The 22,439-nt window shown below is 38.4% G+C and overlaps 1 protein-coding gene across 1 annotated transcript in view; it reads left to right on the top strand.

Annotated features, from left to right (window-relative positions):
- adcy2a (adenylate cyclase 2a) overlaps nt 1–22,439 on the top strand; it is a 68,798-nt gene that overhangs the window by 28,009 nt on the left and 18,350 nt on the right. Inside the window, exons 4-16 of the mRNA XM_008294880.1 lie at nt 9,659–9,808; nt 12,084–12,232; nt 12,426–12,537; nt 16,347–16,474; nt 16,838–16,996; nt 17,569–17,701; nt 17,785–17,961; nt 18,047–18,090; nt 18,282–18,362; nt 18,689–18,758; nt 18,984–19,081; nt 19,251–19,335; nt 21,697–21,834. Of these exons, the coding sequence (XP_008293102.1) occupies nt 9,659–9,808; nt 12,084–12,232; nt 12,426–12,537; nt 16,347–16,474; nt 16,838–16,996; nt 17,569–17,701; nt 17,785–17,961; nt 18,047–18,090; nt 18,282–18,362; nt 18,689–18,758; nt 18,984–19,081; nt 19,251–19,335; nt 21,697–21,834 (1,524 nt within the window). The remainder of the gene's footprint in view (nt 1–9,658; nt 9,809–12,083; nt 12,233–12,425; nt 12,538–16,346; nt 16,475–16,837; nt 16,997–17,568; nt 17,702–17,784; nt 17,962–18,046; nt 18,091–18,281; nt 18,363–18,688; nt 18,759–18,983; nt 19,082–19,250; nt 19,336–21,696; nt 21,835–22,439) is intronic.

Below are 22,439 nucleotides of genomic sequence, written 5' to 3'. Positions count from 1 at the left end.
TCAGGTGAAGCAATATATTGTCCAATAAGACAGAGTCGGTGATTATAGAGGCTATATAGCTGTGTAAAATACTACAATAATTTTTACACTGAGCTGCCTGATCATTCTTCACTCTTTTTAGAAACAGAAGCTAATAGAACAGGTACAATAATGTTGCCATACATCACTGTTGTACACACTCCATGCATGCGAAAGTAGAATTTAATACCTCTAAATGTTACATGCTCATAAATCTGGACCCAACAGGGGGTTTTCATGTCTTCAATGAATGAGCTGGTTCATTAGGGCTCCAATGAGCCTGCACTGTAAAGTTTAATGGACTTGACAAAGTGGAGATGTCAGCATGGTTCCCTCTCACTTAATACCCCCTAGATAGTCTGTATGCACACAAGAACAATGCAGGAGAGTGTAGACATTTATGGCTGACATTTACAAGTTTCTTGGAGGGTGGACTTTTTTTTTTTTCCTTTTTTCATTCAACAAACTTAAGTGAGTCTAAAATATTTTCCATTTTGTGAAAGTAAAATAAATTAAAAGCCCAATGGACTACTAATGAATGCATGCTGAATGTGAATGTCATTAGTTTGTGTATGCATGTAAGTGTGAATACACATGGGCTCTCAAAGGATTCATTTATTTTTTTGTGCAAGTGCTTCTGACTTTCTTTCAGAAAGTTAGTTTAGGATTTTGGTAACACTCCCATGTCTACATAGAAGTATAGCCACTTAGCTTTGCTTAGCATTAAGACTGAGAACAGTTTCCCTCCTGTTTCCAGCTCTGTTAACCTTGTTCTGTCCCGAGATAACGTATCAGCACCTCTAAAGTTTCCTAATTAACACCAACCAACGTGTACATGCGGTGCGTTGTAGTTTTAGCCAAGCATGGTCACTTCCTGGAGTCTTGTTGTCTCTGAGAGGTTTCCAGGGTACAAGTTAACACTCTGCTGGTGTTGGTGGTATCTTTGTTTTTGCTACACAGACACAAGAGTGTAATGCATGTTTTTTTTCAACCAACTCTGAAAAAATAAAAATAAAAAATTTGGTATAGATTACTTTTGAGTAACAATGTACTATTCGATGTGAACAAGGTGTTTATTTAGTTTTTACTTCTTGATACGAAGCAAGTAGAAGCAAGCTTAGAGTAACTACGTAAACTATAGGAGTAAGTGAAGGATTTACTTCTGTATCATTTTATATTTGATACCTGTGGGTGTCTAAATTGTAGTCAGACATAATTAGCAATTTGCAGGCAGATTGGACTCTGCTGACATAGGACACACACATCTCATTATATCTGACGTTTTAAGGACTGCTCTTTTCTTCCCCCACAATGACCAAAACTTGTATTGACCGGACCTATGTAGAGTTCTACCACAAACTACAATAAGTCATCCTCAGAGGTATTTATACTGCATAGCCCATGTTCTTTTTGCATTTCACTTTAGTTTTGCACTCTGAGAAAACCAGAGAATCAGAAAAAAAAAGAACTAAAACAAAACAAAACAACCAAACAAGAAACAAAAAAATCATTCCTTTTAATGTTCAACAAGAGGTAATAACCTAGGAAGGCCAAAAAACTCATTGTATACTCTGAAAGTGTGTAAGTCAATTTGCCATCTGATTGAACAGATTGTTGTAGTGCTAAAAATCCATCAGACTCACCTTGGGTTAGAAAGAAAGCTGGTGAGGTTTTTTATAGCAGCTGTCCAGTAGTTTTCCTCTGACATCTTTGAGCATTTTGCCTCCCAACCTCACTGCTCCTCAGACAGCTTGCTACGTTGTTTATGGAGAAAATATACTTAAATCTACCCAGAACCTTTGCATGCCCTTAGTTTGATCTGCATGCTTAGAACGAGCTACTGTGGGCAAATGTCATTCTATAATAAGAACCAGCACCCGACTACTGCAAGTGTTGAAATGAGTTAGAATCAGGTTATTGGATGCAGTATCTCCCTGAAGGAAGAACAAGCCACTTAGAATGCTGTTTCCATGGCACGCTGAATGTACTTCCATGTCACAGCAAACTCAGTGATGAGAGTTATATTGCGTCAGTGACAGGTGAAAAAGCATTGCATCATTTCATTATTGTATCTTTAAATATCCTGTATCGAAGGAAGATCAGCTTTCACCACTTTCACCGCAGTCAACAGCAGAAAAATGCAACTTGTTGAGCTTTAAATAGTTGACGGACTTCTGAAACTGGTGTTTGAATATTTTGGTAATGTATTTAAGTTATATGATGGGGATTTAAGTTGAACATTTTTTTCTGTAAAATGCATGGGATAGGGTGAACATTTATGACTAGGACTTGAACGTTTTTTCCTGATGGTGTTTTTTTTTTTTTTTTTGTGAGTGCTGTTATACTTGACTTTACACACACAGACAGACTTGGCCCTAAGCACAGTCAACATACTTTCCTTGGCAATGTCACATCTAGCCCAGTGTGCCATCATGACTTCCAATTGAGCAGCAATCTGTCTCCTTCCAGCGATGCCTTTGCAATTTGATTTAACCCCTCTTTCTGAAAACATGAGTGAAGCGTCTCACCGAGGGGAACGCTCTCTCAGCTCTATCCTCGGAAGCCTCTGTATCATTATTCCAGCCAACACTGCATGGCGGTTAAGATGCTCGCATCAAACTGGTGCCACACTCCTTCCCTGTGAGAGGAGTCGATGCACCGTTCCTTGTCATTTAAAAATAAGCTTTCTTCTTTCCTTGCAATGAGCAGGATGAGTATTTTGGTGAGGCATCTTACTCGTGTTATCAGAAAACAGGGGTTATGGGACAAGTAACTTCATGTTCTCTCTCAAATATTCATCTTAGCGGCTCACTTTGAGTTTATGCAGACTCCTGTATTGCCAGATAAGCTTATCTTTATGACTGACTGCCAACCTAGGAGGTCCGATTTGTTGGAATGTGAGTTTCAATAAGTGAGTCATCTGGGATTCTGCAGTTCTGGTTGGTTGGAGGCAGTAATCTGAGAATATGGATGCCAACAGTTTTTTAACATTGGCACACTGTTGTCGCATGGTACCCAAGACCATTAAAAAGATAAAATATGTGTCTATATATATATATATATAAATATGTATATGGGGCCATACTGCCTTTTTGCCCTCTTCTACATAATAGTTATGCTAAGTTTGTCCACTTCTTAGTAGTACACAGGTTAGTGTACGAGGAGTGATGAGATTTTTAAGGGTCCCAACAGTGATGCCAATCTATTTGTTTGTCTTGTAAATCTGAGAAGACTGCAGATGTTTAGTGTTGGAGGGCAGTTTTGGACCAGACAACATCACAGAAAATGTTCTGCTTTGAAAAGGAGGGAGGGGCCTTTCTCTTTCATCAGCTGCATGGTGACACTTCCTGGAAGCTGTTGGCCCCAGCTGTGCTTCACATCTTCCGTACATGATAAAGAAAACTGTGTTTGGTGGTGCAACGCCTCTTACTCTCATGGTCCAAGGTAGACATCTCAGCTGTCATCACAGGCCATGGAAACGATATATTTACAGCTCAGCTACATGTTTTGCAGCATCAAGCAGCTCCATGTTAAGAGGCCGTGGGCCTGCTTCTTCATCTCCATAATCCTCATGCGTCCCTCAAGACTTGAATAGAGGAAAATAATTTGGGTATGTTATTTGCAAAAAAATATCTAAATAAATTTCTGTCTCTCATTTTGTTCACTTTGGCCTTAACAATTTTGTCTTTCACTTACTAACATGTTCCTACTATATCGTAGCTTTGTTTAGGTGTCATTGACAGCAGCACTGGTCATTTGGTTAATGGTCTAATTTGTCAACATTATGCTTTTTATTGACAGGATTTTTTTTCCTGAAAGATGACTTTTTTGGAAATCCAATGAAAAGACAGAAACAAACAATTCATCCTACTAATTATTGACTGTCTAAAGGGTGATCTAGCGTATTCTTCTGCGTGATAAAGCTCCATTGTCGTCCATTAAAAACACCACTGAGCCACACGGCTGTAGGTGGCACTCCTTCATGTAGAAAAGCATTGGCACTATAATCTATTTGGAAACTGCTTTACAGATTACAAACTGCAAACACTTTCACAGTCTCCAGAGACTAATTCTAGGAAGGCAGAGGTTATCGCAAGTGTTGGGTTGATGCTGTTGTTCATCACCGATAGCTGGCAGTCATCACAATGTTAAGCAAGTGTGATAATCCTCACAATCACACAGCAGGTGACCAAAGTCCTTGTTCTGCTTTTCAATTAGAACCCACAGCAGGGCAAGAACTGGATCATGTGCAACGAAAGCTGCAGAGCGGAACAAGGACTTAACGTTGGTCTGTGATGAGAAGCAGTCCAAGGTGCAGGAATTGTTGAAGCTGAATATATTACTCAGTTATTTATTTGTTACAAAGTGGAGTCATATGCCAATTTGGTAGGCATCACTTAACCCTATTGGAAACCACATTTTTTGTCACACAGGGTTTTGGTTTCCCACAGTCTCTCTTTAAATATGGGGTATATTTCTATGATGTTAAATTACTGGTGCTTATTTGTGTTTTAAGGTCATTTCTGTGAACCACATCTGTTGATATCTGTCATAACTGGTTATTAAAAGAAGGTTTGGATGCTCACTGATGTTAGTCGTATTCCTCTACACATAGTAGTAAGACAACAGCAAGAATAGCCATCACAGGGCTAAGCTCTCCGATTTAAATAATCCCAGAATCCATCAGCAGGGCTCAAAGCCCTTGAGAGGTCATTCATACCTAACCCTGCTGCTATCTGTAATTGGGTACCAGCAAGGTACGAATGATGCACAGCCAGCCTATTCACACATCTGACCTTTGGGATTATCTAGAGGCTGTCAGTGTCTTGTCCAACAGATGTCAGCTAATGGAGTAGCACCCATGTTTAACTGAATGTAATCTGTTGAACACATGGTAAAATATCAAACTGCAGATGTGTAGTCTAAAAAAAGAATAAGTCTATCCATCTTTGTATTTATGTGTAACATATGGTAGAAAGAATTTTTGTTGGTCCGTAGGAAACAACAAAAAAAACTTTACTGACTTTGCCTTGAAAGAAAAACAAGATTTTAGTCCACACATTTTAGACTCCAAAACCTATTATCTCCAAACCTACCTTCCTCAAGAAGTCATTTACATCTTACATCACACAAAGGTTTTAAGAAATTCCGATGTTTTGGATACTCTAGTGGAGCGACTTTGTTCTATCCAGCTGAATAGAGAGAGAATGAATGGGTAGCTGAATAGGTTCCATATGGAAATCCATATATTGATGGTTTAGCATTATTTATATTTAAATAGTAAAATATTTTATACTATATATGGACTCCTGAAAACCCTTTAATAAAGCTCTTTATAGAAAGCCCCAGTCTATCCTTTTGTGCCTGCTTTCAGTAATTCAATGTACGTCTCTGAACCCTGTGCTCTGAACACTATTTTGCAGCACAAAGTTTCAATTTTTTTGTCAGTCTTTTTTATTGAAAATAGATGACCACGAACAAAGCCAGGCTTGTTCTGCCTTTTAATTTTGAAAAAGAACCCTCCAGTTTTGTGTCTTCTTTCACTGTTAGGAAATGTGCATAGAAGAGATAATAAATTCAGTGGACATCAAGAGGGACGTCTGTCCCAGATACACTGAATAGATGTGAACATAAACCCAGCCAGCAGACCACACTCGTGTACTTGGTGTCTGCCGCTGATGTTTGCTTTTGTCAAATATAAAGGAGAGTTGGGTAGATTTAGATAAGTGTTTAACATGTTCACCTGCTATATAGAACAGCTTTATCAGTAGGGATACTGTGTATATACTGTATGTTCATTATTGGTTGTGACTTGTTTTATAGGTACTGCATGTTCTAGGCCCTGGTTACAAGAGAGTTGAGATTGTGTTTTTATTCAAGATTTAAAAGCAGAAAGTATTAGCATAGTTACACACAGTGCCTATAGAAAGATACTTACCCTCATTGTAAGTTTTCTCTTTGTCTCCTGCTTCTTAGCATTGACTTGTGGTCAACTCGAAATTAAGACAAAAGAACACTCCAAGCAACTGTATGAAAAGGATATTAAATGGAAGGAATATGGCACATGCATAAATCTGTCTAGTACGAGCCATCCTCAAAAACTGAGCGACTGTACAAGAAAGGGACTAGCGAGGGAGGCCACCAAGACAGCTATGACTCCTCTAAACAAGCTGAAAGCTTCAGCTGCAGAGATACCCAGATTCTTAGATATGGAGAAATCCTAGAGGACAACCTGATGGAATCTATGACTTGGGAGAAGATTTGTTTTCCAGCAAGACAATGAAACAACCAAAGCTACATAGAAAGGTTTAAAGACAAGACGGTGAATGTTCTGGAGGAGTCAGAGCTTAGACCTCAAGCCAACTGAGTATTTGTGGCTAGATTTGAAAAAGGCTGTTCACGCATGACAGTTTTGCAAAGAAGAAGGGAATGAAATTGCAATATCCGTTTATGCAAGGCTGATTGAGACCTTCCACACAAGGTCAGTGCTGTAACTGCTGCCAAAGCTGCATCTACTAAATACCGAGTTGAAGGAGGTGAATACTTGCGCAATTACTTATTTTAAGTTTTATATTTTTAATAGCAGTACTTTCTAGAAATCTGTTTTCATTTTCGCAAGAAAGAGTCTGTCTTTTGCAAATGATTATTTAAAAAAACAAGCAAACAAACAAACAAAAAAACTCATTAAATTGACCATACTTTAATGTTGCAAAAACAATAAAAGGGGAAAGCTTCCAAGGGGGTCAATACTTTTTATCAGCACTTTATGCTATATTGTGTGTTTGTGTCTGCAGTTTGTCTAGTTTTCTGCTTTAGAATAGAAAAGCAAATTGTGGTACAATATAAACCAGAGATCTAGTAGGTTTGGGTTTTTTTGTTTGCTTAAAAAAAAAAAAGTCTTTCAGTGCTGTTTACAACTACCCTTGTTTACTGGCAGAAGGTGCCGTAAATATCTGCGAGCTGACAAAAAACATGACGCAGGCAGTTTTGTACTTTAGTCCTTTGCTCTGTCTGAGTATTGTTACTGAAATAAAATGTTTGCTCTTTCTGCAAAGGTCACGGAATTGTGTTGGTGCTGTGATGTAAATCTATTGGGCACAGTTTTGTCAGGAAAGAGAGAGCAATGGTCAGTGTGACAATAAGGTCACCATTATGCCGGGGAGAAAGGACAAAAAGACAAAGACTGGAAGTGAAAGGAAAATTGGTGAGAATGAGATAAGGCAGGCAATTGGAATGGGACTGTATATAAAGAGTGAGGGAGTGGCTGAAAATAATTTTAAACTGCAATGGGAGAGACGCGTTAAATAGTCCATTTGCTTTAAAGTTGAAAAAAAAAAAAAAATCAAAGTCAAGGTTATCAGGGCTCCGGGGTCTTTATGCATTCATCTGTCATCACTGGGCCACATCCGAGCATAATTGTTCCCCTAATGGAGCTTCCTGTATGGTGCTGCCATGAGTTATGCATGAGATGTGTGAGAAATAAAGGGCACTTTTGAAATGAAAATAAACAAAATAGCCAACACGTCCCGCAGATGGCAATTTGCACTCTATAGTCAAGAAGAACATAGCCTGGAATAAGCACTTATCCTTGTGTGTAGTATTTAACATAACACTTTGCTGGTTTGTTGTCTGCTTTTATTGACTGAAAAAAAGAACACAGTACAATTGGAGTCATTGTTATGATTGTCTTTTTGCCTTCTTTTTTTAAATTTTATTTTATTTACAGAGTCTTTTCATTGTGGAAAACCACTGAACAAAGCATAAGGATTATTATTGTTGTTGTTGTTGTTGTTGTTGTTGTTATTTTAGAGCCTGGTGATTTCAACGAATGTCTAAAAATACACAGAAATGTTGCACATCAAAAAAACAAAAAATTATTGGTAGAAAAATTTAACATCTTTTCTTACAGTCTAGATCATTAAACTAGTGGGGCAGCAGAGGTTGACTCAGGCCTGACGTTTATGTCTGAGAACATGGCACGCTACCACTATCAAACATGATGACCCTTTGTACAGTTTTCTTTTCAGACTCAGCATTACTCGTCATCATATACAATATGCACTCATGTGGGAGAACAGCAAAGAACATGTCTCAGATGATATGTGAGAGTTATACCTTGGATTAAAAATCATGCTTACAATGTGGTTTCATTTGGTTTTGAGTTATGCTGTCAAAAAATGATGATGTGTTGGTTGCATGAAATGTCAGGGGATCACCAAAATCATCAGGATTCATCCTCTGGTCACCAAGAATATCTCTAGTAGGTTTTATGCAATACATTCAGTTGAAATTTTTTTGGTGTCTGTGTGACAGTAGAGATTCAGACACCTCACCGCAACCTAGAAATCCTGAAAGATAAAAGACATACGGCAGACCTTAAAGTGACACTAGGATTCTCTTTTCTGCATGAACACTGGCAGTCTATTTGAAAACTGAGTTGGATGCTTCATTTATATAGCACTTTAATCCAAAGTGCTTTACAATGTGTTTCTCATTCACACACACATTCATACACCAATGACAGAGCTGCCATGCAAGGTGCTGCCTGCCATTGGGAGCAACTTCGAGTTTAGTGTCTTGCCCAAGGCACTTCAACTGTGGAGGGGCGGGGGATTGAACCGCCAACCTTGCAATTGGAGGACAAACCCGCTCTACCACCTGAGCCACAGCCGCATATGTGCTTTAGTCACTATACTGAGATGTTGCAGTTATGATCACATCTTAAAAACTGCCACAGGATGACAGACAGAAAAGGCAGACTGACATAAGTATGTATTAATGCTGATTGTTGGGTTAGTTTTCATCCATCCATCCATCCATCCACCCATCCATCCACCCATCCATTATCTACACGCCGCTTAATCCTCACTAGGGTCCATCAGTCTATCCCAGGGCTACACATAGTTTTCATACAAACAATATTAATTTAATAGCTAACACAACCATAGAAGAAATCATGAGATAGTGCTATCTTGTTGAGATATGTCAATATTAGCAATTAGGGAGGATATTGTCTCAGAAATAAATGGACTATTGTTTCCGTTAGATGTGATACCAGTTCATAGTGTTATCCAGTGCCCATCTTAACATGTCAAACATGAGATCAAAATGTTATTTTAATGAACTCATTTGGATTTATTACTAAGATGTAGTACGATTGGTCTTGAAAAACTGACTTATAAGAGAATAAAAGCTGTGTATTTATATGCCACTTTGTCATAAATACAGTGTGTTGCTGCGTGTTGATGTCACTGCAGGATCTCAGTCTCCAGGGATCAGTCCCCTTGAGGAAATGATTCTGTTGTATTTTTGACACAAGCAGTTTTTCTTAAGTCTTAGATCCATTTCACATGAACCCATTCCCTCTGCAGGGCTTAGTGATAACAGCATACCCTGGTTTTGTATTGCGCATGAGAGAGCAGTTGTTTTATGGCCTGATAATTGGCTTAAAGTACACAGTTTACTTAAATTGGAACCACTGGGGATAAAATGGCTTTTTATGATATTGCCTGTTTAATTTATGTTGATATCCCTCCAACAAATAGCTTGGATTCTGTTTCAAATATTCTGCATGTTTGATAATTACTTTTGCCTGATATGTGTATAATACTAGTTTTGTTTGTTCTCTGCTCCTGTACAGATTTTGGCCAATATTATTATTTTCCTGTGTGGCAACATGGCTGGGGCGTACCACAAGCATCTGATGGAGTTGGCACTTAAACAAACTTATCAGGACACATGCAACTGCATCAAGTCTCCAATTAAACTGGAATTTGAGAAGAGACAGCAGGTAAAGTGGTCAATAACTCTTCATTACCAGAGTGCCTGTAGTAATGCTGGTGTGATGATAGTGATTGTGATTACAGTAATAGATTTTCCAGTTCCAACATTAGCTCCAGACATTTTTGCATGTTGGATTTACTCATACAGTTTAGTACATTAAATTGCAAAATGTTGGGGCTTTATTAGAATGAAAATGATTTTTGTTGCACATTTAGAGTATTTGTTTGTTTGGAGTTTTAGCATCCTGTTAGTGCTGCGCTTGAGTAGTACAGTTTTTTCACAGAAGAAAACCTCACTACAACAATCTGCACGTTAAGGATTTCTTTTGTTTCATCATTATACATGTATGTGTCATATATCCGTGCTGTACCCTTATTAGTAATAAATATTAACTGTGCAAACACATACTGTTGAAGTTCTTGGTGTATTTGCAGGATTTACCCTTATGTGTATGTGTACAACTTATTTTTGAACACAACTCAACAGGATCTGTGTCAGGTTTGCATTTTAGATAATCAGTTATTGTGTGAGTGAGCCTGCTTCATGTGTTAAATTATCAGTGTTAAAACTTTTTCTCTGACTGCTGATTTTTTTCTGTTAAAAAATAATAGTGGATGGAAGAATATCTACAACTATATTTCCACATACAGCTAATTAGTGCTGGTACACCCTATGGACTGTCTATTATGCTCAGCGCCATCTGTACAGCCATCAAGTTTTACTTTAGTGTGTGTATTTGTTCCATCCACTACAACAGCAAGTTCTGCTGTTCATGATGTGCAGCCAACCCACAACTCTGTATGCATGTCTCTTTGGGTTTTTTCTACATGCTTTATGTAAACTTGGAACTTCCAATTTGGTGGTGCCACTTTCAACCAGCAAGATATTAGCAAGTTGTTGACAAAGGCGTAATGATGTGAGAATCTCGGATGTAGCCAGTGTCTTGTTACAGCTGCTGTAGTCATAGCTTTTGCAGAGCTGTTGAGTCAGACGAGGGTGAATCCAACTGCTGTTGTGGAAGCTGAGGCTTCAGGGTGGAGCATGGCTTTTCCCCATGGTGAATTCAGCTAGTGTTGTTAGAACTGCCACGAGTGAAGATGAAAATGTCTTGGGTGGAGTGTTTCGCAGTAGCCCCGGAGTGCTGCTGCTGCCTGTGACAGATGGTAGTAACTGTGCACAGACACATTTCTCTCGGGCGCTCAGTGCTCTCATAATATATGCTGTTTGCTGCATGCTTTTATCCAAAGTGCTCTGCAGTACAGCGAGTGCATACATTTTCGGTTTGAGTGGTCCAAACGGGATTATGCGAATTCATCATAAACCCAAATCTCTGGCAGCGTTTTTTTTTTTTTTTTTTTTTTTGCACCACCGTGAACCTCTCTTTAACAAAGATCCTGTGAGCACCAGCAGTGATGATCAGTGGTCGTCAAGTCGGAGGTGGCATTGGCTTAATTAACAATTTCCTCCATTTAGAACTTCTCATCCGAAGAAGAGCTGCTTGCCAAGTGTTGGGCAGGTCGTATAACATTAAAGAAAATAACCTACAGGAGTGTTAGAAGAAAAAACCAAATAAATAAGACAGACACGTTGTTAAGCTACCAGTCAATAAGAAAGATACTAAACAAGAATAAGGACTGGATTTGACTTCGACTGGCTGGCAAAGAAATGTTAGACACTGTAACACTGATTGTTTCTTGGTATTGCTAGTATTGAATTGACTTTCACTCAGCACTTGAAACTTTAATGGAGGCTGATGACATAATTGTGATGTTTTTTTTTTGTCTTCTTTTGTCTTGAAAGGTCCATACTCCAAAATTACATTGACTGAATGCAATTAAATATCCATCCATCCATCTGCTGAAAATTTGAAAGGTTTTCATTGACAAGACGAGGGTTCTGGTGATTGTCATTTGATGATATAAATAAAGCTTTGGATCTTATAGATGTTTTGTTGCTAAAATCTAGACCGTGAGGAAATGACACAGTAAGGTCCTATGAGAGCACTGTATTCCCTAAAGCTACAGCAGCTTAATTAATTGTTGTGCATGTTTTCACATATGCTGTGTGGTATATGTAATGCTGTAATTAAACTAGTAATGGAACAAGAACTTTATCACACACATTCACTTGGTTGTTAATTATACATTACAAAAATGACCTGAACTCTTGGGATACTTTTTACAGATGGAGATAGTTTTGAAATGTAACTGTTGACTTCTTTTTACCTGATTTTCCAAACCATCCCTGTACTAGTACTTACTTCTTTGTGTTTCTGCCATTAGGAGCGTCTCCTGTTGTCTCTGCTGCCAGCTCATATTGCCCGTGTGATGAAAGCTGAGATCATCCAGAGACTGAAGGGTCCAAACTTTGGTCAGATTGAGAACACAAACAATTTTCACAACCTCTATGTCCAGAGACACACTAATGTCAGGCATGTAATATTTATTCAGATTTACTGCTTATATAACTAAGTAGTTCTGTACAGGTGCTGAATGTGTATACATAAACATTTACATATATAGCAGCAAAAATGTATAGTAATGATATTGAAAACATCTGTATTCCCTGTAAAGTGTCTAAAACTGTGATACTATAGTATACTTGTTTTTTTTTCCCATCTCTAGTATACTTTATGCTGATATAGTAGGATTCACACGACTGGCCAGTGACTGCTCACCTGGAGAGCTTGTGCACATGCTGAATGAGCTGTTTGGCAAATTTGATCAAATTGCCAAGGTAAGCATTTTATTATTGGGTTCTTGTCACTAAAGAGTACACCCTAACCAGTGACATGCTTTATGCTTCTTCACTGGATACTAGCTAATAGAACTCATATCTTAGCTAAACTGTAAGCTGCAGCGCACTCAGAACGTTTCCAGACCCTTCCAGGTTTTACACATTTTGTTTTGTTTCAGACTCATCTTTATATTAATTTATTTTTGTGCCATCAGTCTACACACAATACTTCATATTGACACAACAGAAACAGATTTTTGGAGTGTCTCAAAAAAAAAAAGAAAGACTCACAAGTATTCACACTGTAACTAAATGCTTGGTTAAAGCACCTTTGACAGTAATGACAGCCATGCTGTGCACACCTTTATTTTGGAAGTTTCTTCCATTCTTCTTGGCAGAATTAATCAAACTCAACCAGGATGGGTGGGATGTAGTGGTACACAGGTTCGGGTTCGGACTCTGGTGTGGCCACTCCAGGACTTTTACAGATATTTAATATTTACTTAAGCCACTTCTGTGCTTAGCTTTGGGTCAGTGTGTCGTTGAAACATAAAACTTCATCCAAGGCTGTGATCCTGAGAATTCCGGAAACGTTTTTTTCTTATGATCTCTCCAGATTTTTCTGCATCGGTCTGTCCTTCTATCCTAACTAATTTCAAAGTTCAGAAAAATGTTCCCACAGCATGATGCTCCCATTGTGTTTGACTGTAAGGATGGTAATAATAAGGTGACGCTCGGTCCCTGGTTTTCTCCACACATGCCATTGTGAACAAAATGTTCAACATTGGTTTTATCAGACCACAGGGTTTTGCTTGTCATAGTCTGAAAGCCGCTCAGGTGCCCTTTGGCAACTCCCAGTGGGCTGTCATGTGTCTTTTATTTTAGTGTGGCTTCCATCTTACCACACCATAAATGCTGATTGGTGGAGTACTACTCTAATGGTTGTCCTTCTTTAAGGTCCAGAAAGAAACACTGGATCTTATTTATAGTGGATTCTTTATTACCTGTCTGACCGAAGCCCTTCATCCCTGATTGCTAAGTATGGCTGGGTGACCACATCTCCCACATCTGTGCCTCAAAACAATTCAGTCTTGCAGGTCTATAATTCTCTTGGGCTCATGGCTTGGTTTTTCCCTATGACATTCGCCATCAGCTGGGAGACCTTATATAGACAGAGCTGTGCCTTTTTCTAATTGTGTTTAATGAATTCAATTAGGAAAAGGTTAACATCAATCAAGTTGTACAAGCATCTCAAGGACCAGTAATTGAAGAAGGATGCTCCAGAGTCTAGTTGCAAGTGTCACACAAAGGGTCTTAATACTTGTGTGTAGATTCACAAGAAAATATTGAAACTAATCCGTTTAAGATCAGTCTGAAACAAAACAAAATGTGGAAAACTTGAAAATGTCCAAAGATTTTGGGAATGTAATGTATGTCTCACTCCGTGTGACATCTTGTCAAGGGTAAAATCCACCCCACATGCTTAAACATTCTCTCTAGGCATGTTATATAAAATATCTTATAATATTCTGCTGCTAGCCCTACCCCTAGCAAATTTAGACTTAAAGTTACTTTTAATTCAACCTGCAAGGTTTTTTTTTTTTTTGATTGGAAATGACACAGGCTTATCTCAAAAGATAATGAAGTTGCATGTCCAAAAATATTCATACCCTTCTCAATAATCATTAGAAAAGACTGTATTGGCTATTACAGCAATCAAACACTTCCTATAATGGCTGACCAGCTTTTTGCATGTCTCCACTGGTATTTTTGCCAATTCATCCTCCAACTCTTTCAGGTTGGAGGGTCTTCTTGCCATCACTCTGACCTTTAGCTCCCTCCATAGATTCTTAATTGGATTCAAGTCAGGACTCTGGCTGGGCCACTCCAAAACGTTTATGTTTTTGTCCTCTAACCATTTCTTCAGCAATTTTGCTGTGTTGTCGTGCTGATATGTCCAGTGGTGCCCAAGGCCAAGTTTCTCTGCGGACTGCCTGATGTTGTTGTTGAGAATCTTGATGTATTGCTCTTTTTTCATGGTGCTGTTCATTGTGATTAGGTTTCCTAGTCCATTGGCTGAAAAACACCCCTGAAGCATTAGGTTCCTACTACCATGTTTGACAGTGGGGGATGTTGTTCTTGGGGTTGAAGGCTTCTCCTTTTTCACACCAAATGAAGGCTACATCATTGTGGCCAAACAATTCCAGCTTTGTTTCATCTGACCATAAAACAGAAGACCAGAAGTCTTCTTCTTTGTCCAGACGAGCATTTGCAAACACCAAGTGGGCTTTTGTGTGCCTTATTTGGAGTAGTGGCGTCCTCCTTGGTCTGTGTCCGTGAAACTCAGCAGTGTGCAGTGTTGCCACCAGCAGGGCCCAGATTCTCCAGGATGGCCTTGGTGGTGATCCTTGGATTCTTTTTCCCCTCTCTCAGTATCCTCCTGGCCAGGACAGGTGTCACTTTTACTTTATACTGTAGCCACTGGAACTTGAAAACATTTAGATATGGCCTTATAGCCCTTTCTTGACTTGTGAGCATCCACAATGAGCAGCCGCAGGTCCTCAGTGAGCTCCTTTGTCTTAGCCACGACTGTCCACTTATCAACTACAGAGAGCTGCTGTTTTTCACTTGTTGAGTTGATTAAAACAGCTGTTCCAAATGAATCCGGGTAATTAGGATGCTTTAGAACAGCTTGGACACTTTGGAATGGTATGGAACCTTAGTTTTTCCGATAGACTGGGAGAATTTGTAGCTTTTTTCCCCCCACAATGATGCCTCTTGTACATCGTCTTAATATCTTTTGAGCTAAGCCTGTGTCATTTCCAATCAAAATTTTAAAAAAAAAGCTTGCTGGTTGAATAATTTTTATTTGTGTTCCCCTCCCACACTTGCCCTACAGGTTCCTATGGCACTTGCCAGGCCGGCATTGTAAATAAGAATCTTGTTCTTAATGTCTTTGCCTGGTTAAATAAAGGTTAAATAAATTAAAATAAAATAATAAAAGTAACTTTAAGTCAAAATTTGCCAGGGGTATGGATCATTTCAGACTTGACTGTACACACACACACACACACACACATATAATATATATATACACATATATATACACATGATAGAAATAAATGGGTTCACGTACCTGAATGTACATTTAAAAAATTCTGTCTGTGCCTCTGGCACATTAAAAAAATACAGGATCTAATCTATAAACACAACACTGAGAGTTAATTCTCAGTGCAATGCAGCCTCCAAGTTTCCTCATCACACCTAATTATTGGACCTTGATTGCCTCCCAAACTAGTTTTAATGTCACACATCCTGCTCACATGTACATTCCTTAAAGTTAGATTTTAGGTGAGCTGAGGTAAAACTTTCCACTTTTATGAAGAGGAATTGGAAAACAGTGTTCCAATATCAATATTTGTTATTTATTCTACAGTTTTTGCAGCAGATGTCTGAACAAATACTAAAAGGCAAACGTGCTGTGTCAGGCTTTGATGTATGCCTCTCGTAGTCAAAGAGCAAGAGCTTATTTCTTTACTAAGGTTTTCATTGATATTAACCATTCATGGGTAAACCACTTGTAGAAAATAAAGACTAACGTTTTTCCACTTGCCAACATTCATGAATGAATAGAGCATAACACAGTCAAGCCCATATGGCATGTTGAATGTAAAAAGGGGTAGTTTTTCCCTCAAAATGTGATTAAAATAAATGAAATCCAGTTTTTGAAATCTGCTTGTACTTTCTGTCAATAGCACCTTTACCTGACCCTGTGTATCAGAGCCTATGTTCCACCTTTTTGTATGCAGGAAAATGAATGTATGAGGATCAAAATCCTTGGTGACTGTTACTACTGTGTGTCCGGCCTGCCAGAGTCGCTGACAAACCATGCTAAAAACTGCGTGAAAATGGGTCTGGACATGTGTGAGGCCATCAAGTAAGTACCAGTTTCTTAACAGCGCTGCTAAAGAATGAAATGATGTTTAAAATCCATGCTTCTCTGTTAGTAGACGTCTCATTGTAGTACTATTTTTGAGTAGACCTTTTGCATCTTTTGCCAATGATCAGAATAATGCAATATTTAGAAATTGGAAGTAAGAATGATCACATGCGGTAACAGACTCAGTTTACTCTGACAAATAAAGGGCCTTAAAGTGTAATTGCTGTGGCAGGTTTCCATCTTATTTACTTAGTTTAGAGGGTGAAGCGTTTGCTATTGTTTTCTTATAAAATAGATGGTATGAGTCATGATTTTTCTGTTGCTCAACATTAACATCATCTCATATTTGGTTCATGACAGGAAGGTGCGAGACGCCACAGGGGTCGACATCAACATGCGTGTTGGCGTGCATTCTGGGAATGTCCTGTGTGGGGTTATTGGACTTCAGAAATGGCAGTATGATGTTTGGTCACATGATGTCACGCTGGCCAATCATATGGAGGCAGGAGGTGTGCCAGGGTGAGTGAAAAATAAAAAAAATCAGAAGTACAGGAAATCTATGTGATAGCTTTGCTATGGCCACATTTCTTACCGTAATAGTTAAGACAATCAAATGCCACATACTGTCAACAAGAAGAATATAAAATACATAAATAAATGTCCAGTAAGACAAGTGTACCCATTAAACTGAAATGAAATAACCATCAAAGCCAGCTCTGCAATTTCAGCTTCAGAATTGCATAAAGTAACACTGTTTTTCCCTTTTTGCAAACACTGGGGACACACATTTTCTTTGAAAGAAACTTTATTAGAATTATTGCCAGACAAAACTGACCAATGTTCACCCAGCTTTGAATGCCATCCCATCTGTTGGACAGCAACTGGTGCACTGCCAAACTGTTCCAGCTTGCACATTAGAATTTTTGATTCACAAATATGTTGACTCCTGACAGTAATTATTTGACTCACAGGCCGTACAAATGAAATTTTATACCCAGGGTTGTGCCCCAAATGGCTACCATCACATTCCAACCAGATCTACTGTTGTTATTCAATTAATATTAATACAGTAATTAACTGTTCATTACTAGGCGAGTCCACATCACCTCAGTGACTCTGGAGCACTTGAACAGTGCCTATAAGGTGGAAGAAGGGGATGGACAAGAGAGAGATCCCTACCTAAAGGAGCATGGAGTCATCACCTATCTGGTCATCAACCCAAAGGTGCAAATGTTACATTCAGTAAAGGAAAGATTGGACATTAAAGGAAATGCAAAAAAAAAGTTACTATAGCCATGTCTGTCCAGGTCGAGCGTCGGAGCCCACAGCATCATTACCGACCCAGACACACTCTGGACGGAGCAAAGATGAGAGCCTCAGTCAGGATGACCCGCTACCTGGAGTCGTGGGGAGCAGCCAAGCCCTTTGCCAACCTGCACCACAGAGACAGCATGACTAATGAGAATGGGAAGATCAACACTGCTGTGAGTAATTATTTTCTACACATATGTTATCATTTAGGTGATGGGAAGTTCATCTGCTAACCGTCTCCTTTCGCTCCATCTTTAGGATGTGCCGATGGGGCAGTATCACTTCCGGAGGAGATCAGAAAGGCAAGCTGCTCATTTTACAGCTTCAGGACAATTTTCTTTGACAGGATTATCCTCTTCAGTCTACATTACAGAGACGGGCGATAAGATGCTTAATAAGACTAGATTTTAGCCAGGGGCTTTGATGTGTGTGACTAATGCTATGTGAACTTAAAAGATATTCTTCCTCTTTTACTATTTGTTACTCATTAAAGGACAAAGTCTCAAAAGAAACGGTTTGAGGAGGAGCTCAATGAGAGGATGATCAGGACCTTTGATGGGATAAATGCACAAAAGTAAGAAGAATTTTTCAAACTTAGATTACTCATTTTGATGTATTTGGTAAAAAAGGAGAATATGTACCCCAACGATATTAATACTACTGAGATGCTGTATTCTAATAATGCAGCTAATTGAACACAGCAATGTTAGAACTACTTTTAAATAAGATACTCTTTTATTACAGTAGAATTTATAGAGTTTCTACCTCTTCTTATCCTAGTTTAACCTTCTGAATAAGTGCATAAACTTTCATCAACTTTTTTTTCTATGTTTATATATTTGTAATAGTGCCTGTATTCTCCTTTTTATCTGGTCTACAACAATGTCTTTATGCTTCCAGACAGTGGCTCAAGTCCGAGGACATTCAGAGAATATCGCTGTTCTTTCATAACAAATCCTTAGAAAAGGAGGTAAGAGGCTGCAAAAGTAAACTGTCATTATTCACCCCACTGTAGAGAATTACAGGACATATTGCAAAAGAACATATTTTTTTTACTGCTTACTCTTTTGCCTACACTTGTAAAGAGCAGAGACTCGTGATGTCTGAGTGTGCAGTTGAGAAGCTTTTGAAGCAGCTTGAATATCAGTTTTAAAAGCCTTATGTTGGTGCCTAACCTTTCTTTTTATATCTTTAGTACAGAGCAACAACCTTGCCGGCCTTCAAATACTACATCACCTGCGCCTGTTTGATCTTTTTCTGCATCTTTATTGTGCAGATTCTCGTCCTGCCAAAGTATGTGAGCTTTTTGATGAATCCATACTAGGAATAAAACTGTTACCATGTTCTGATGCAATATTCAGTGCATTACTAAGCAAAATTTTTATTCATGTCACTGTACCGTTGTTGCACATGACTTACTCATATTTGTGTTTTTTGTTGTTGTTGTTGTTGTTTTTTATAGGACAGCTGTTTTGGGGATATCCTTCGGAATGGCTTTTCTTATTCTTTCCTTGATCCTCTTCATATGTTTCATTGGACACTTCCTGGTGAGCAGTGTGTTTTCGTAAATTGCTGCATACGTCATTTTGGCAGTGGTGTCTTTTTTATATTTAAACCTTTATTTAATAGGTCCACTCTAATAAAGCTCTTCTGCCCTTAATGTTAATCCTAATGTCATACCATAGGCACACGAGTGATCCAAGCGTCCCTCTGGTCAGCTTAACAGTCCATTAAGTGACCCTCAGGTTAACACAAGTGCCACTCTGGTGTGACCTCAGGACAGAAATTGGTCCTTAAACTGTAACTCAGAGGCTCTGTGCACACCAGTGCTGTGGATCTTAATCTCTGTAGAGGCATCATTTGTTTCAGCACCATACAAACAGATAACTATACAAATAACCTAGAACAAAAGATTGGATTCATTTTTGATAATATATATAACAATTACTGAGGGTTCGTCTCCTTAAAATAGTCTCAACAGTCATATTGCTAACCATGCTTTTATATGTCTTTTGGAAGAGCAGTCTTTTTTGTAGATACTGTCACTGCAGTCGCATCTATCCACTGGAAGATAGTCTAGGACTTCAAACACAATTCCAGCTGTCTTTTGTGATTCTCTCTGTTTAGTAAAAATAAATGCAAGGCCAGAGAAGGAAAAGAGAATGAAGAGAAAAGAAATGACTACTAAAACATTAAAGGTGCTATAAAATTCCATAAGCCGGAGGCATACACAACCCATTCTACTGATCTTTAATTCTCTGCAAGTGAGAATCTGCTGCTTTGCTCTTTATTCTGCTCTCTGTGGATGTTGCCCAAGACTCAAAAACAAAACACAACACTTAATAGATAAGCAAAGAAGCCTCCTGCTGCCATTTGTCAATGCTGTTTGACATTACTGGGTCTTTGCTTTAGTTCATGTTGTGTTGTGTATTATCTCCTCTTTGTGGAATTTGCAGACACATAAAAGCATATTCTAGAAGCTTGTGTGTAATATTTCAGAAGCAACTTGTTATTCTTTCCTTTTAAATTATATATAAAAAAAACTTTGACTCCACAATTAAGCAGATTGAGTCCTTTTATCTCAATCTCATGTGACAAGAAGAACTCAGCAACAAAATGATTCCCTTATCTCAAATACAGCATTTTAAGGTGAGCTGTCTATCTGTATTACATGCCAGCTACCCAGTGTGACTCAAATCTTATTAATGAATGAATGAATGAATGAATTAATTAATTAATTAATTAATAAGGACTGCATATGTCATTATTAGCCATGTGGTGCTTGTTGGATTTGATCACTGAAGATGGTAAGATTTGAAATTCAATTACTACTCTTTCAAACACATTTTTTTTCTCCTGATTTGTAAGTATTTGAAAGTGTGACAGCTGTAACCAGCCGATCAGTTGAATTTTCACTTGCCCTAGTGTTTCTTAGTACACATTTTCCAAGCCCTGTTACGAAATACAGGTATGGACCTACAAAGAAACTTTGTCACTTTTTAGGAGAGGGAATGCTAGTGGTACCTTAGAATGTTCAAATATAGTTGTGTTGAGGAACTTTTTTTCTTTCTTTCTTTTTTAACTCAACTTATTTACCTTTATTAACCAGGAAGTCACACTGAGATTAGAAATCTCTTTTACAAGGGACACCTGGCCAAGGTAGCAGCCATACAAAGTCAAAAAACTAATATAAAACAGATACATAAAGTACATTGCGCTGAGGGCAGTGCTGCAAAGGGGAAAACCAGTTGATGGCAACTGACCTTGCTGGCATTTTCAGAAGAAGATACTTGCATTAATAAACACTCCGTAATAAACAGTATATTAACATATTAAAATTGCATTGGCTATATTGTGCAGTAATTAAACAATAAGGTTTACCAAGTGAAACAGGAGGCGGCAACTCATTGATACCCACTTTGCATTCTGCTTTGTTTCTAACAAAAGTCCTCATGAAAATTGTTATTGTAGTCAAATCAGAGTGTGTTAAGAACTGTATTCACTGGCTTCTTACAGAATTTTACACCTGACAGAATCACTTGTAGTGATTGCAAGTATTTGGAAATATAATGTAACGTGCCATTGATTGCACACGGTGTCTCTGTCTGTTGTCACTGTTGTGGCAATTAGGAGTTAATCACTAATAGATGCTTCAATGTGCCAACTTGCTGTGCAGAGCTTGATTTATTTTGCAGTTATTGTTTTTACTTATGAAAAAATAATGAATTTAGTCGTGTGCACGTGTCTGTTCATGTGCATATGTGTGAGTTTTACTCGTTTTAATTAGCTGTGTTTATTCTGCTTCTTCTGCGTGTGACATCTCCAACCTTCTTTCTCAGCTCTCAAGTCCTCTTGCAGATTCATACATTCTTGTGTTTTTGTGTTGTTGTGCATATTTGTGCCTGCAGCACTGCAGTAAAAGCGCCTCCACTTCTTGGATGTGGCTGCTGAGGTCATCAGTCATTATTGCCAACAAGCCATGGCCCCGCATCACTCTCACCATGACAACCACAGCTCTAATACTAATAATGGCAGTCTTCAACATGGTAAGCTTTTATGTGCAGGTACTGCACTACGGGAGGGGTAACATCTGTTAGGCCTCATAAGGAACGCAATACCACAGTCCTTTAGAATACACTCCTGTTATTTGTAACTGCAATCTATTTAGAATGTAGTGGAATGCAAGATGTTGGTATAAGTATATAAATCCGCCACTAGTGACATTAATGAAAGGTACCATGGATGCTCATGGTATTTGCATAGTATAGTTATATTCTTTAAACAATCTTACATTAATACTGCTGTCTCACTGAGTTTTCTTAATAAAAAACAATTTTTCTTGCAGTAAAAGATGATGCATTGCCACAGTCGTAAATATGACTCTTTCATCATAGTTAGAAGCTGCAAAGGCACAAACATTTTAATATTGTATTTATGAGTATGCTTTCCATGCAAGCATATTGGCTATTTCACCACACAATCAGCTACAGAAAATATGGTGATGGTATTGTTCTCTTTTGCCATGAACCTGTCAGTTGGTTCTATCAAACAAAGATTGCAGTTTCCCTGCATTGCTTAAAAGTGCCAACACCGTGTGCATGTTGTGATAAGAAAATATTGTATATAACATTTTTATTGTTATTTTGCTTCT

This window comes from Stegastes partitus, unplaced genomic scaffold (genome assembly GCF_000690725.1).
Source record: "Stegastes partitus isolate 25-593 unplaced genomic scaffold, Stegastes_partitus-1.0.2 Scaffold1004, whole genome shotgun sequence".
In the NCBI taxonomy this organism is placed as follows: domain Eukaryota; kingdom Metazoa; phylum Chordata; class Actinopteri; family Pomacentridae; genus Stegastes; species Stegastes partitus.
The sequence above is the reverse complement of the archived record's forward strand: the minus strand, read 5'-3'. Positions and strand labels throughout refer to the sequence as shown.